The sequence below is a fragment of the Oryzias latipes genome, chromosome 19 (genome assembly GCF_002234675.1).
Source record: "Oryzias latipes chromosome 19, ASM223467v1".
Classification (NCBI taxonomy): domain Eukaryota; kingdom Metazoa; phylum Chordata; class Actinopteri; order Beloniformes; family Adrianichthyidae; genus Oryzias; species Oryzias latipes.
Genome location: NC_019877.2, coordinates 8,153,811 through 8,170,820, shown reverse-complemented (window position 1 = coordinate 8,170,820; position 17,010 = coordinate 8,153,811). Strand labels below are relative to the sequence as shown.

Here is a 17,010-nt window from a genome sequence, read left to right as displayed (position 1 = left end):
GTGTTATCCTCAGTCACAACCCTATTAAGAAGGTTAACAAAAACATTTTTCCCCTCATTAAAGTTTAAAAATGCTTTCTGTAATTGTAAAATACAAACTAAAAAAATAACTTTTGTGCCTGTTATGACCTTAATAACAGATGAAATAAAAAGAAATTAAACTAAAAGCTAAAATATAAGTAGCTTACACCCCTCTACCTTAAACTCCTTTCCTTTACTTGATTTATCACTTAAATTTGAATAAACTTTATTTATAACTGAAATCAAACAAAATCATTTTACTTCATAAATTTTTCTCTATACATAGAAGAAAAATTCTTGTTGATTTTTATACACATGTTAACAAATTTCAGATTCTTATTGGAAGAAATTAAACCTTTTCTTAAATTTTAATATTTTACCAAAAAAAAAGTCCCAATCAACTTCAGACACATGAGTGTGCTGCATACCCGAAATACAAAAATAGAAGGATAAATTCCCATCTTTACTGAAAATCTCACCACCAGGTTTGGAAAAAGAGGAAAATGTAAAGCCACCTGGACTGGAAACACAATGATGATTGCAAGTGATGATATGACGACTCCCAACAGAGAACAACACAGCTTTATGCACCAGGTCCCCTTGGATCAATGAATGTTTTCTGAAGATCATCAATCATTTCTAGGCACTGGATTTTGTTATTTCAAGAGAATTTATCTGATCAGAACCGGATTTAAAACACTGTAAAACTATCAAATGAATGAACTCAGTAGGGGTGGGATTATACAAGCTTGCTTCTTCCCACTCCTTTTCAAGCAATAAATCAAACTCTACTTATACTTCAGTTAATGATCACTGTATTTAATTAAGCAAATGTGATTCAAGTGAGGTTTTTGTTTTGTTTTATTTTCTGTCTTTTTAATCTATGCATTTCATCATTTCTGTACTGAGTTTAATAAATATGTGTAAATTCTTTATTGCTTTGACGACAATGCTTGAAATAAATGAATAAAAAAAAAATCAACATGGAGGTGTGTGCTTATTCACATTTTCATTATTGCTGCTTTGAGGACACAAATATTTTTACACAACACCAAAATTAAACAATCCACGTCCTCATTTCTCAACAAATAAGAGAGCCAAATTAAACTATAATGAATGAACACAGTGATCTAAATATAGAAGAGCTGGACGAAGGACAGGCATTAGAACGATTTTCAGAAATGTAAGTCCAGATAAAGACGGGGACATAAATGTTGGAGCTTGTCCCAGATCTGAAAAGACAGGTGTTTCAGTACAGAACTTCAAATCAAAAATGAGTTCCGTCAGAACTGTGCAAACCTTTTTATAAGCGCTACAGAAACTCTTTTTGATTCAGGTGTTTGTGATTGGTTGTCCTCAATCAAGAAAACACACAAAGATGAGAGTTCAAGTTCTTTTGGTTTTATATTTCTTCATGTTTTAATAGAACAGAAAGTGTAGCATAATCAGCCTGCAAGTCTAAAAAATGTAAAAACAAAAACATTAAAAAGTAAACATATCATAAAATGATTTCCCTTTGATTTGTTGTTACTTTGTTTTGTTGCTAAGAGTGATTTTTAAATAATTACTTTATTGACTGTTAAAAATTAGAAATGTATTTTATGTAAACACTTAATTTTTATTAAAACAAACATTTAACATTCTGTCTTAACTAGAAATATATCATAAAAACTGATGAAATAAAAACAAATATTTATCACATCAATGCTGATTTTAAAAATATGTATAATTGTATTTGAACACATTTTAAATAGAAGTTAACAGTTGTTTTCCACTTAAATTAAAGTGTAATAATTCATTCACTAATGTGTTCATGTACAGTTTTTACAACTTAAAACCCACTTACAGGTCTTTTTAACCATCTAAAAGAAAAAGAAAATCTTTCACAAAAGACAAAGTGCCAGAAGAAAGTAATTTTAATATCCACATTTGTATTTTACACCTTTTTTAGTGTTTTATTTATTTTTGAATAGTTTACAGGTTTGGTAAATAAAGGCACAAACATGTCTATTTCAGATCTGAGCTTTGTTTCCCTTATTCTATGCTTCCGTCCAGCAATAAAGATAAATAACTGAAACCACCTTCAGTTTATTAAGAACATTTTTATTTGAATTTGTTATATTCCATTAAAAAGCTTCACAATAGCAATAATATATAGAATAGCTGAATTGATGAGGAGCTTAAAAAAAACAGAAGTGTCACTTTTCACAATATCGTTTTGACATCTGACCTGCAGCACTGCTGACTGAATAATTGCACATGTTCTAAAATACATCTTGCATTGTTATGGCGCATATTTAAAACACATGTACCAAAAAAATAATAATAATACAACAACAGGAAAAGTGGCAGTGAAGTGTCAAGCTCTTCACAGTACAGATTTTTGCTTTACAAACCTGGCATACTGATTAAATGCTTAAATAAAGGTTATAAAGGAGTTTATGCTGTATTTAAAAGTTTGTCCATCAGAAACGGAATTTTAGGTTTATTATCTCAACATCTTGCACATTATTATAATCATTTTTTGAGAAAACACAGAGGAGACCTCCAGATCGTTAAACTAATGGGACCAGACAAATAAACAGCCTTGAACAAAAATAAAGTTTTCAGACCTTTTACTGCCCAAAGATCTAAAAAAACTGTCTAGGTATTCGTGTTTTGAGACAAAAGCTATCATTAAAGCACTCAAAGCTTAAAAGGAAAATTACAATTTCGATCCTTAAATTCTGTATTTTATTCATTTAGTAAAATGATTTTTCTAACAGTGCTGGGGGGAGTTTCTAATGAAAAAAGTGAGAAAGACTCAACAAAAGCTAAATCTTACCGTGGTTAAATTCTACATAATTGCTCCACTCTTTCATCTTCACGTAAGGCAGTATAATTCCATATACATGTTTGTCCGCTGTTTTTGGTTTCTTAAACCTCTGTTCTCTCCTTAAATCTATGACGTTAATTTCTGCATGCATACGTATTTCTGATTAGTAAAAAGTATAAAAGCCAAAACTAAAAAATATTTTTAAATGTTCGGTTTAGCGAATGAAACGTAGCGCTCTGCATCCGGCTCACTGGAGTCTTTCTTTCAATAGTTTGCTTTCAGAAGGCAGACAATGAAATCACAACAGCAGCTCTTCTCACCACACCTCAGAAATGAAGACTAATCACCTATAATAAATCATCTAAACCAAACTAAACAATTTAATTCAAATTAAACATCCCTCGCTGCTATCCGTGTTAAATTATTCCCTGAAGTAAAGTGATGTCAGGAGTTTAAGTCCCAACACGGAACGGTGCAACGGACACATACTGGCGTTTGCAAAGCTAACATCTTAGTAAGGAGAATTCATAGAAATGCATGTTTGATTGATTGAACTGCTGAAGCCAAAGGCGCTTCTCTCACAGATGGACGCATCAGTAAAACTTTCTTTTCAAGGTCCACCGTAAGGTTCTATGATCGTCATCCACCAGAAAGTTCCATTCTCTCTACAGGAGAGACACCAACCCCCCCCTTTACTTCATCACGTCTTCTCTGTGCCTGCACACTTTTGGACTGTCTACTGCTCCTTCTTGACCTTCGGTTGGCTCTCCTCCGTTTTACTGCTCTCTTTTTGGTTGGGGCTTAGCAGCTGAAGCAGGTCGTTCACGGCTTTTCTAATCTGATCGCCGAACTTATGAGCATCCTGGAAACACAGCACAGAGGAGCACAACATCCGCTTTTATTACTGCTTTGACACAACCCTGTCAGATACGAAAACAGCCATCACAGATCTTAAGGTTAGGCAAAAATACACTTAAAGGAGTAAAGTCAATAAGTTACACCGTCGTGAACAAAACCAGGGAAATAAAGGATTGTGGGACTTCAAATTAGAGAAATAAAAATTTAATAATGTAGTTCCATGATGTTGCTTCTGAAATGAACCAATTTGTTTTATTTGTGAGAAGAAATTGGCAACATGGATGAATTTTGTAAAGGTAAAGATAAACAAACCCCAAATTATCTAAAAAAAAAATCTCTGGATAGACAGAGTAGGATACACATCTTAACCTGAGATGGAGGAAAAAATGATGAAGATGTGGCATTTTTTTGCAGCAACATCATACTATATGACAGTAGGAGTTTGAAACCCACATTTGCAGCGACTCGTCTTACAGTTAAGCCTCGTTCAGAACTGGACTGTGACAGAAACTAATCTCAAAGTAATCCCCCAAATCTAAAACAGAATCACCGGAAAAGACTAAACAGTTAAACTTGTTAAAGTTAAAACTTTCTCCAAACTGCCTTAAAAGTTTTATTTATTTTTATTTTTAGACAGAGACTCTGAAAAGTGAATAAAAATGAAAATTCAAACCCTTTTTTAATATAACTCACCGTAGAAGGACAGGAATGTTTACATGAGATGTGGAAGTTAATAACATTCTCCCCTATAAAGTTGTAAGAAACTCCATAACCGTCATCAGCCACCTACAAAACAAAACAAATTTACTTATTGATGTAAAAAATATTCAATAAAAAAGAAAGTCTTAACCTTGGAGGACTCAAGATCAACTTATTTCTGGGCTTTAATGTAAAATTGACTTTTTATTTATTTATTTCAAAATAAAACCAAAATTAAACCAACCCAAACAAAACAAAAAAATAATAATTTTTTTTATTTAAATTGAATTTTTATTAAATTTAACAAAAAATTGAAATAATCTCTACTATAAAATAACATAAAATACACATATTTGACCCTGTGGCTTTTCCACATATAATAATCACAAAGTCATTGTCTGCCTGAAAACCAAATCTAACAGAAAATTGACGTTACAACTGTGCCTTAACCCTTATTTTGTGTATGGGACCAAACTGACCCACTGGAAAACAGGTCAATATATGGGTTCAACATGTTATCATGTATTCAGAAAGACATGTTAAATCTAAACCAATCTCTTCAATATGTAGTCATTAACCAGGAGCCTTAAAGGTTGTTTTTTTCTCTTAGTTTGATGCAAAACTTTAAGCAGGAAGTCCTGAGGCTGAGATTGTTTAGATGATTCAAGTTCCATCCTTTATTAGCAGACATCCGTACTAAATCATCTAAAGAAAGGAGCTTTTAAAATGGGATGCAGACAAACTTAAATATTTAGATTAAACAAAATTATTAACCAATAAAATATATGTTTAATGCATTTATGTTTGATATTAGGAAGATGCAACAAACCGGTCCAAAGCCGCCTCCACAGGAGATGTACTCTGGGTGGTTAGCCAAATCAAACAGCTCCACCTGCTGGATTGAAGTCTGACTTGTGGACAGCCTCCATGGCTCAGCCAGCACCTAAAGACCCATCAGTTTGTTAACGTCTTCATGATTCTTCAAAAGACTAAACCGAATACTTAAAAATAATCAAAACAAACTTCTTTTAAGAAAGGAGACTCCAGTCCAAGGTATTTGGAGACCACATAGAGGCAAAAAATGTGTCGGTCGATGCCAGCTCCAGTCATGGCCATGCGGTACAGCTGCTGGTGCTTTTCACTGGCTCCACGGAACAAACGCCTACATACGTCTGCCGGCTGTGATGGAGGAGAACCCAAACGTAGGAATCACAGCGGTTTATTAAGAGAAAAGAAGACGGTTTCTTATGTGGAAGGTCCTAATTCGAGTTCCCACCTCTCCATTTTCCAGGGCTCGGACAAAGGCACTGCTCTCATTGGTGCAGGAACGAACCGTCTCAGTCCTGCCCTCCCTGAACAGACGAGTCATGGACGCCTCATACGTCAAACAGAAGGTCCCCCGCTCCTGAAACCATTTTATTATATGGTGTTTATTTAACAGATGTGAAAAAAATGTACTTTTATCTATATTAATGAACAGATGTAGGGCAGGGCTGAATCAAAAAGTGGGTAAAGAATAAAAGAATGGTCCCACTCCATGTTTCAGTGGGCATCTCACCCTGTAGTAGGCCAGCTGGAGAGTCATCTGAATGAACGCATCGGGGCTGACTTTGCACTTCTTAATCTGTCCTTTGCCAAAGTCTCGGAAAGAGAGAACGTGGAAGTCCACGTCATCGGCCAGAGCCTGGGCCACTGCCAAGGACCGCGAGATCTGCTCCTCACACTGACAAACACCAGCAGAGAAGCATGTCGCTCCAATGAAAGGATGCATTTCTCACACCGTGCAGATCATTCACATGCATTCTAGCTCCTGTTGATTCAACTCTTTGCTTACATTTTGGAGAAAGAAGGAATTTCAATAAATCAGAAGGTTTCCAAGCAGATTTTATAACAGCGTGGTTACCAGGCAACAAGCAAAGAGAAAAGTAACTTCCTCTGAACATTTAATAAAGAAGTAAAAGATGCTGAGATTGTGTTTGAACTGAACAGTGGCAAACATCACATTACATGACTGCAATATATAACTAAATATACATAGAAATTATCAAAGAAATGAATTAGAAAATCTCCACTGGTTTTTCTTTTTTGTTAACCTGCATTGTTAAACCATAGCAGTCAAATTAATAATCTGATGACTCACTTCAGGAGAGATTTCCCAGTTCAGCTTCTGTGGTTGAGGCAACGATGCGTCTACTTCTCCTTTGCAGTGACCCTCTTCGTTGTAGCCCAGCTGGAAGCTGTCTGTGGCCAAAACGTACTGAAAATGCACAACGATTATCGGATGACGACCTCCCATTACAGATACACTCCGATGAAAATGGCGTTTTTAGCGTGTTCTTGTAGCATTTTTCTCATGAAGGACAGATTACGAAGAAAATGAAGGTCAAACTTGCATATCTGTGTTCGGTGTTTCCCCGCTTATTCGCGGCTTCGCATATTTGAAGATTTTTTTCAGTCATGTGACTCCTTCAGTTCATCACAAAAACCCGGAAAACTCAAAACGCTTGTATAAGACTGCTGCGTCCGAAGGAGGTGCTGCGAGGGAGGAGGGGAGCCGAGATGAAGAGCACGCCGCGATTTCCTTGCAGGCTGCTAAGGAACATTTCATCGCTATTTCCACTGGTTCCTGAATCACTATAACCAAAGTTTGTTGCCCTGCACGGAGAAATCAGCTGACTCAAAGCGGCCGGAAAACATCCTGATAAGCTGAGGAAGATAATCGCGGAGAATAATTATCCTCCGGATGAATGAATGATGGAGGAAACCAGCCTCTTCCTGAAGAAGATGCCCTCTCTGGCTGAACTGATGAAGGAGGAAGCACGGGCTCCTGGTTTTAAGACAGAGTGACCATCCTAATATGTGTATATATTAAGTACACTACGGTACAGTCTACTGCTTTGCACAAAAAAAAAAACACTTTATGTTGGGCAATACTCCACTGTTCTTTAATAAATGTTTCACAATTTCAGAAGGGTTTTTGATAAGTAAGGATCGGTGACAGACATTCTTTGCTTGCTGGGGGTGGGGTAGTTCTGCGTTTTCAACGGTGTCTCCGGCCCCTAACCCCCTCACGAATATGAGGGGAATACTGTATTCACTTATTTAAATCGTTGGGAATCAGGAACAGACGAAAAAATGCCGTTTGAAAAAGAGCCTATTAGTGACATAGAAAATACACTGCTCCCTACTCCACTCCACAATGGGAAGGAAAGGAGGAACGGGGTTTGCTACCCGCCCACGAGTCAGAGGCAAATTTCTGATCAACTACTGCCGCTCTGCAGGAACTATGTCCTAGAAAATGAAACAGGTCTTTGGATTTAGCCTAAAAAAGGCAAAATAATAACTAAAAGACCACGGGGAACACTTTTGAATTGGATCAAAAGATGATCGGAGTGGGACGTTAAGATGAAAAAAAAAAAAAGCATGGCGTTGTAACCTCTTCATTTTTACCTCCCACACATGCGCCACCACTGGTGCATCAGCCCATGAGTGCTCTCCATTGATGCCACTTTTCCCGTTCTTGTAGTAAATCACTGAAAAAGATTTGTCAAACCACCTGTGATAAACAAGAAAACACCATTTCCCACAGTTAGCCTGCTGGACAAGAAGAACCAGTTAGGAATGATTCACAAAGGTGACCCTGTTAGTGCTAAAAACAATACCTGTCATAGCATTTCCCATGTAACAAGGACTTGGCATAGTTATCTAAACTAGCTGGTTGATCGTCTCTCATCGTGCCTTGTTCCTCATCATCCAGGGTCACGAAGAAGGCGGCTCTCTCGATGACATCCAGGGAGCGTTTGTTGATCCCACTGCTGAAATACTTCACTCTGGCTTCAGCCCATGACACCCTGACCAACATGAGAGGTAAAAAAAACACTGACATTCCAGCTGGGATGCAGCGTAATTTAACACCTTCATGCTCGTTACCTGTCTGCAGCGGTTAAAGCGCCAAGTTTGGCCTCTCCTTTGGATGGAGGTGCAGGGTCATCGAGAATCCTCTGAATTTGGAATTCAATTTCCCTTGGCGACAAGAGTCGGCCTGCCTGGTACACTCTAAGGCGAAAGTAGCGCCCTTTGTGGTAAACGGCGACGTAGTCACTGTCCTTCCAATGCTGCACAGTATCTTTGAGCATGTAAGACACGCAGAACATGAGCAGAGTGACAGGAAGCACTTGAGCTCTTAGTAGTTTTTTTTTTAAAGTATAGGTTAGTTTGTAAGCAATGAACTTGTGGGGATGAAGGCACAGGCACCTTTCTTTTTGCCATTTTGATTTTCTTTTTAGCAATAAAACAAAACATTTCAAAGTAAAAGCTTGAACAAACCTGGGGTTTCATTGTTTTTGGACATTTAACATTTCTTTTTAAAAGCGCTGTTAACAAAACTGTTCAATATTGAAATAATTAAGCCATCGTGTAATATTTACGCGCAAAAAACAAATTTCACACACATCCACCCCAAAAAAAAACACCACCATTATGGAAAGATTGCATCCAACAGGGGCTGCAGTGTAGGAATGATGCAAATTTCTAAAACTATTTTTAGAAATAATCCTAAAGAAATTAGAATAAATATGCTCAGATAAATATATCAATGTCTGAAGCTCTTCCTTTTTAACCACAGTGATTTCTTTCAATTTGAGTGTTAGAGATATTTCTATTATTTGGGTGTTAACAAAAGAGTTCCAGCAACAAGACATCTATTAGGATGTTAGACACATTTCCTGTAGAAATTCAGAGAAAGGCTGCATAAACAGGAATTTTAAATCTACCTGTTAGTGATCCGGGGATACGACAAGAGTCAAACATCCGCTCAAACTGATAGGAGCAGCAAGGAACTGTAGACCTCAACAACAGCTGAAGAGGATAGAAAGAGACGGGCGGGAACCAAACAAAAGATAGTTGGGAGAAATGCAAAAGGAGAGGAAAGTGAGAAGATGGAAAGAAGAAAACCGACATTAGTTAAAGCCGGAGCTTTTTCGGAAACTTTTGGACCCAGAATGAAAGCAGCCGGAAAGAGGAGGCAGTCGAGGAAAGACTGAGCCGACACACATTGACTCTGTGAGTCACAGATGCTCGCTTGGAATCACACACACACAAACACACACATACACACACATTGTAGACTACGGGGAGGGGGAGTTGAGAGGATTTTACCATTTATCAATGAAAGTTGCAGATTTTCAGAAAACTAAAGTAAGGTTTTCCTTTAAAGTTCTCCGTTTACTACGGATTCAAAAATTCATTTTTCCCTGCGATCCAGATCAAACCTTGATTTTTAGGTGGCAGATTGGCTTCAGTTTGATATGGTTGATATTGATATTGATATTAATATTAATATTGTATTACAAAACAACAACAAAAACCTAAAAAGTTAGAAAAGTTGTTCTGTTGCATTTTCTAATAAGTTAGTAGCAATAAAGAAAAACGTTTCATTTGGCTGGTGTAAGGAAATAAAGATAGTATATAAAAGTGAATAAAACAAACTTTTCACATAAACGTATGCCAGTAGGGATGCAACAATTTATTTTCCCTACGATTCAGTTCAATGAAGCAACACAATTTAGTTTTGTGGCGAAATTTGAGGCATCCCTACTGTTTACACAAAGAGATGTCATTTCAAAAGCAGCACTGCGATTCAGCACGTGTGTGTACAAGTCACTGTTTACCGGTCTCCTCTCCAGGAATGCGAGTGGTGTTGAAAATCCTCTCACACTGAGCGGCACACAGAGGAATGACGGTGCCTGGGATACGACTCTGGGAAATGGAGACGCCGTGGTTGAACATACAGGAGCGTGAGGGAGCAGATGAGGGGAGGCGGGTCATGCAGGAGAGGATGGGGGAAATGGAAAAGAGTAAAAAAAAAAAGAAAAAACAGAAGGGGGAAAGCGAGAGATGAGTAAGGGAGACGTTTGCAAACAAAAAAAAAAAACACGTTTGCAAACAAAAAAAAAAAACACTGAATGAATGGACGCGCATTCATTCATTCATCAGATAACTGCAGATGCAGGTACAGATGGATGGGTGGAAGGCTGGATGGATGAATGTAAACACACACTCATCCACAACAACCAAAGTCTTTCGCTGCTCAGATCTGTTTGCTACAATGTAATATTCCCACCGCTTCTAAATGTACAGCCTCCGACTAATCTGTTGCCGTAGCAACAGCACAAATATGAAACCCCATCATGTACGGACAAGTCAACTCACAGGTTTGATCTCCTCTTTGTTGAGTTTGCGGCGATACAGGAAGAAAGCGTGGATGCTGTTGCCCGCTCTGGCAGCCTGGATGGGTGTGGGCGTCACATACAAGAAATCCTGAGGGAGGGGGGATAATTCATTTTAAAAGTCAGCATGGATTTGCAGAGAAGTAATTTTTAATCTGACAAAATAATGAAAAAAGCTAAAAAAAAAAAACCGCCTACCATGCCATAGTAATTACTGTTGACCATAATGGGGCTTCGTCCACGGAGGTAGACATACTCCTCCCACCAGTCGCTGACCTGAAAACAGTCAAACCCACAGCGAGGGATGAATATTCTAGCCAGATAAAGTCACATCAACTGTATATTTAGGCTAAATGAATTATTAAAGCCATGAAACCTTTTAAAGATATACATTGTTAATGGAATTGTTTATTATTTCCTCTCCTTAAGACATTTAGGAGGTCATACTCGGCCAGAGCACTGCTGACAGACACTCACGTAGTTTGAAGCCCAGAGAGCTTTGAGTTTGAGGTACCACTGCAGGCGGTTGCCGAGGCTGCTCTCAAACTCTGTGGCCAGCTTCGTCATTCGCTCGTATTCGCCATCATTCATCAGTGGACGCACCGATTCCAAGTACTGAGCAAGATCAAAGTGGAACAGTTTGATCTTTTATTACAGAAATAGTCAGTAAATACATCTAAAAAAAAAATAAAATAATAATCACAATTATAAGCCTTTGTCAACAGTCGTGACGTTTCTCACCCTCTTGACTGTGTCTTTGATGGCAGGCACAGGCAGGTTTGGCAGTGAACCCTGATAACTGTAGAGCAGAGGCTTTCTGCCAGAAAATATTCTCACCAATGCCTGGCAAAGAGAAGCAAACTTAAGAGCTCATATCCACAGAAATACCCGTGTGACGTGAGACGTGGGAAAAAAAATAAAAAAATAAAATAAAACAAAACACACTCACCACCCAGATTTTGGTGGTAGTGGACATTTTGCCATGCTGCTCAAACATCCAGCGATGGTAGGAGAGGAGCTGCTTGAGGCACAGGCGCATAGTGAAGATGAGCAGGAGCCACAGCATGGTGCTGAAGAGCACTGCTGAAACCACTGCCTGGCACTGCGAACTCATAGACTGGCTGAGAAAGGCGATACGAAGAAAAAACATTGGTTCAAATGTTTAAAAAAAAAAAGAAAATCATCAAACAAATGATCATCTGGTCAGCTGCAGACCAACTCTTGAGATGCTTTTGTGGGGTAAATGTCGAGGGTCTATTACACAACAACTGATTGTTTTTCCCATAATAGTGAGGCATTAGTATCACTAACTTATACTTTTCCCACTAAAGTACCTTGTTTTTGAGGCAAAACACTCAAGTTTTCAACAGAGCTTTGAATTTGGCCTCTTTTTAGAGATGAAACACCAAAACCGTCAGACAATGAAAGACTCACTTTTGTGCAGCAACACTGCAGAAATGTGAAGACCAGGCAGCGAGAGGTGACAACAAAAGTGCCCCAGCTTCCTCACAGCATCCTGTTGTGTTGCCATAACAATCCAAATCAACATTGGTGGAGGTACCTGAACATGTTTTTGCTTCACTTCAAGTTAAGAGGAGATAATACCCCTGTCTGTTCACGTCTTGCTGAAAGGCATTTATTGATGTCAACATATTCTTTTTAGAGTAAAGAAATGCAAACTTTCTTTATTCACTTAGAAAAAAAGCAAAACTACTGATGACAAAACCTGGTCAGATTTCTAAAAAAACAATCGTGTGAAAGACTGAAAATTTTAAGATCAAGTGTTTCTTTACTCAAGGTCAAACTCAAACTCAAAGGGGCCTAAATCAGGCAAAATCCCCTTTTCTGAGCTTTGAAGTGTATTACAATGTTAATTCCTCTAAAAGCCTGCGCTCGGAGCACCAGCCCCTTCCAATACATCCATACGTATCTACGTGGGGGGAACAGCCCCTTCCAGGAACAGTCTGTGCTGCCAGCACCACCCCAGACAAACACACACACACACACACACACTTTCTCCACGGAGCTAGCTGTGATCGGCTAAAACGCTTTTCTTTTATATGCACAAGATGAACGTCGGTCTTTTCAAAAAGTTCGGATGTTGTTTTGTTTCGTGGGGGAAATGCGGGGGGCCGAGGCCGGCTCTAGGTTGACATCATGAAATGGGCGGCACCCACAAGGAGCAAAAGGCGGAGCCTCAGAGATCCAGTAGTCTTACTTTCGGGTAGGAAAAAAATCTGAGAAAATAACTCATATTTTGTAAAAAAAATCTGTTCTTTTGTATGCCAAAGGTAATATATTATTATAAACATGGATAAAGATTACTCTGAAAGAATTTGAATAGCATGATACAGGCCCTTTAAGCTTTTTCTCTTAGTTATAACTTAAAATGAAATTTTATTCCAAGGAAAAAACAAATGACAGAAAAAGGGACATTACTTTGTAGTTTGGAAAATTTGCCTGCGGTACATTTTAAACAGTGTTTGGTTAGGTCCATCCGATTATAACACAATGCGCAAGTTAAAAAACGCTCTGCTCAGATGAACCAAAGATTTCTTTTTCATACTTTTCTGTAGTAAAGATGAGTTTTTACCTGACTGGCAGGTGCTCTTGGATCTTTGCTATAATTCCCATGGATGGGTCGGAGCGTGTGTACATCGTAGCCAGGATTGCGATGACCACAAAAAGCCAGGAGGAGGGGCTTGCAGGGTAGACACCAGTAATCACACTGTTCTGTACCCATGAGACAAAGAACACCAACGTTAACTGACACACAGTATAATCCATTGGTCATATCAGATCTATTTAAACAGCATCATAAAGTCTTATCAGGCAATGTGATCGTTTTAAAATGCGTATAGTGAAATTATATTCCACTGAGGTCATTTTTCTTTAAGTTGCTTTGGATTTTTCAGAGTAGCTTTCCTTCATCTTGCTGTGTTTTTCCAAAGAAGTCAGGGAAAAACAACAGAAAGAAAAACTGGATGGAGGTTTTTCTGAAACATCTCTTGGTCCTCAGGGCAGGTTTTCCAGTCCTGCACGTTTGACTCGCTTCTCTGCTTCATCGGGCATCTCGTCTTCAAATGAATGCATCTTTATCAGGTATTTGCAGAGTTTGATGAGGAGAGAAAAGCCTGAATATGGGATTGTACAAAAACTAAATCCAAGAAATTATACAGAACACAGCGACTGAATAATAATAAACGTTTAAAATTCAAAAACGTAATAAATTACAGGTAACTTTAAAACAAAGGAAGGGATGATATTGCTGAGAAAGAGGAAGTTGAATTTTTGGAAAACTTGTTTGGATGATGGAGCTGCAAAGCCGTGGTAAAGTGTTTAGAACTGTTAGCTCACAGCCAGAAGGCCCCGCCTGGCTCTTTCCTATGTAATGTTGAGTGGCGGCACTAAATTTTCCATTGAGACTGTGGCAGACTGTTAACCTGTCTAGAGTGTGTCCTGCTTTGGCCTTATGCAAGCCAGAAAAGGCCATCGCCTATAGAAGAATGGATTTGGGATCATGGATGGTACCTTGATTCTGATGATGCGCTTCTTCCAGGAGCGAACACCAGAGAGGTAGATCTCAGAGAGCGCTTGGTGGGAGAGCCGCAGATCAATGCCCTCTGGGGTGACCGTGAACTGGAAGGCCACCGCCTGATGGGCCTCCGCCATGATTACTGTGCACGATGAGGCAAAGTGAGGTGTAGATGGAGCACAAACACAATAAAAGGTTTTACATGACCATTTTGTTAATGAGCCAACAAACCAGCATTTGTAACTGATGTTAAAGTTTGAAACAAACCCTGATTATGGCCTTAAACACAAACATTGAGCAAGAAATTTGTCTGACAACAAGATTTTTTCATCAGTTTATCTTATAAAGAATATAAAGAACACATCATCAAAAGTTTTCACTGTGACCACCGAAAAAAATATGTTTATCCTTTTAATAACAGGCAATATTGAGCTATAAAAGTTCCCCTTTCTGGGAATTCCAATTTTTTTTGTGAATTTTACATCTAAAGCAGAAAAAATTCCGTGTCCCACAGGACTATGAGTGGAGAAATTTGCTCTCTGCATTTGACCATCCCCTCCAGTAGCAGAGCTGCGTTTACCATTGTGATCCTGAATCATTCTGGTGGTTTACTTGAGTCTTTGGTATGACCTTTGGACTGGTGCAAAACAGGTGCAACACAATAGCATTTTAAGAGAAACTACAAAAGGAAAAAACAGTGAGTGGTTAACTGCAAAGTCTGCTTAAAAATGATAAGAGTTCGATGGGAAAATATTGACCAGCAGCCAATCCGAGTGGATATTTTACGCCATGCAATTCCTGTTTCTCTGCATGAAGAGAATTGATTTTTCTTCCTCAAAACTAGGCTGTAGTTTATGTCCAGAGGTTTTTTTTTACTCTAATACTGGACTGTTTCCTTTTTTTAAGCATGTCTGCTTTTCAAAAAAAAAGACAAAATACACAAAAAATAGACTAAAATAATGTTTAATACTTTTAGGTTCTGAAGTACCCAACATACTGAAGTACCCAACTGTACAACGACGCAAAAAAAAACTTGATTACACTTTATAATTATACAATGCATTTAGCTGAACTTACTCTAAAAGTAAACATCACACTTGATAAGGTCATTTAACCGTCTTTTGTCTTACTGATAGAAAAGGAACGCACTGAATTGTGTTTGTTTACGTAAACAACCTAAAAAGAGACGACTGAAAAGACCTTCAACACATCAGTCTGCTCCAGAAGGACATGGGGAACTTTGTTCATAGCTGCAGAAAAAAAATTACATTATCAAAAGTAATGTGATCTGAGCAAAAATCAAACAAACTGCTTTGAATGTTTAAAGTTAACTCAAAACAATCAGGATAAAAGTCTTTAGAGAAGCTGGATTATATCATCAAGGTAATGCACCAGTCCATCTATCTGTTCAGGAGGGAAAAATGATAGCTTTCCTTATAACGCCCCTCAAACAAACAACATATTATGTTAATGTCCAAATTGAAGGACACATTTCAGTTTGAATTTGTTTAAGAGTTAAACTAAGTTTGATCCAGTAATAAGCAAAAAAATAAAAATAAAAATAAATTCTGTTTTAAAAAATACACAATCAAAATGAAAGTATGACTATGAAATTATTTACCAAGATTATTAAATTCAATTGTGCAGCTCCATTTCTAAAAGTTCAGAAATAGAAATACAGTAGGAAACTGAAAAAAATGGATGGATAAAACTGAAGAAGGTCTGCCACATGACTCGTCAGTCACAATCTAATTTGTAATGCTAAGATTTTTGTTTAAAAAGAAAACAAACAAAAGATAAGTGGAAAGTTCATGGAACTTGAAGAATCCAGCAGATCTTTGCTCCTTACAATCGTTACCTTTTGCAAACATCACAACGTGATACATAGTCAACCTTTATCAATATCTAGTCAAATTTGGATGATTGCGAAAAACAATTGATTGATTCGAAATGGAATTTAGCAAAAATTGTATCACTTTTCATTTGTTTCCCAGTAAAAGATAAAGTTTCACAATGATGACAGCTCTGCGGAAGGTCATGTCAAACTGTGTTTTTTTACACTAGCACATATAAAAAAAGCATCAACTTAATTCTAAACTCGTTTAAAAACTCCCCAAACTGTTAATTTATAATTAATATGTAAACTATGATATAAACCAACATTACCTTTACAATGTATATGGCTAAGAAGCCCAGCACCTTATGTGTGACACCCTAGTTTAGGCAGGTCAGGGCAATTTAAAGAGAAGAGTGGTGGAAACAAAACATTAGATAGCGGGTACTACAATAAACACTAACTTATCATGTTTTAAATTAACCCTGAGTTGCCACTAAATTTGAATTCTACTATTAGTCAGCGTTAAATTCTCATACTGCAAAGGTTGGTGTTTAATTCAGCTGGAAGACGTTTTAAGTAACTCTTAACGGGCTAAAAAAAAAAAAAAAATATGGTATGCTAGCTGATGCTAGAATACTAGCCGATCGCCCAGCCCATTATGTAAACGGGTGACAAAGCTTGGTAGACCGGAAAAAAAGATGCGGCTGTTTGGGTCCGTAGTTCAGTACACACAGACATTAAGGCTTACCTGTTGGTGTTCAAAGAGGCCAAAGACTCCGAACTAACAAAAGCAGGAACACTTAATAACTTCAGACGTCGCATGAGCACCCGGTCATACTGACGCGCCTTCCTCCTCTCCGCTCTCAACTACAGATGCTCGCACGGATGAGCCGGTGCTGCCTTCAGGACCGTCGTAAATTTCTCAATCATACATTTGTTGCGCCTGCGCAGAATTTCAGTGAAGAACCAAATGGAACATTTCACTTTATGTATCCCTGAAACGATCATCTTGTATACTT

At 37.9% G+C, this 17,010-nt stretch overlaps 1 protein-coding gene across 2 annotated transcripts; it reads right to left on the bottom strand.

Moving 5' to 3' along the window:
• Positions 1 to 2,104: 2,104 nt before the first annotated feature.
• Positions 2,105 to 16,881, bottom strand: LOC101155805 (carnitine O-palmitoyltransferase 1, liver isoform). 2 transcript variants are annotated; one of them, XM_023949098.1, is made up of 19 exons: positions 16,740 to 16,881; positions 14,151 to 14,296; positions 13,213 to 13,352; positions 11,569 to 11,740; positions 11,361 to 11,462; positions 11,097 to 11,234; positions 10,818 to 10,895; positions 10,603 to 10,710; positions 10,062 to 10,149; positions 8,323 to 8,518; positions 8,055 to 8,243; positions 7,843 to 7,948; positions 6,533 to 6,649; positions 5,951 to 6,115; positions 5,669 to 5,797; positions 5,416 to 5,571; positions 5,222 to 5,335; positions 4,387 to 4,479; positions 2,105 to 3,697 (listed from the first exon to the last, which is right to left on the bottom strand). In XM_023949098.1, exons 2-19 carry the CDS (start codon positions 14,289 to 14,291, stop codon positions 3,572 to 3,574), a joined length of 2,358 nt encoding a protein of 785 aa, XP_023804866.1. In that variant the 5' UTR covers positions 14,292 to 14,296; positions 16,740 to 16,881; the 3' UTR covers positions 2,105 to 3,571. The 2 variants fall into 2 exon arrangements, with proteins under 2 accessions (XP_023804866.1, XP_023804867.1); XM_023949099.1 differs by lacking the exon at positions 10,062 to 10,149 and adding an exon at positions 9,165 to 9,249 and having other exon boundaries at positions 16,740 to 16,850.
• Positions 16,882 to 17,010: the final 129 nt, after the last annotated feature.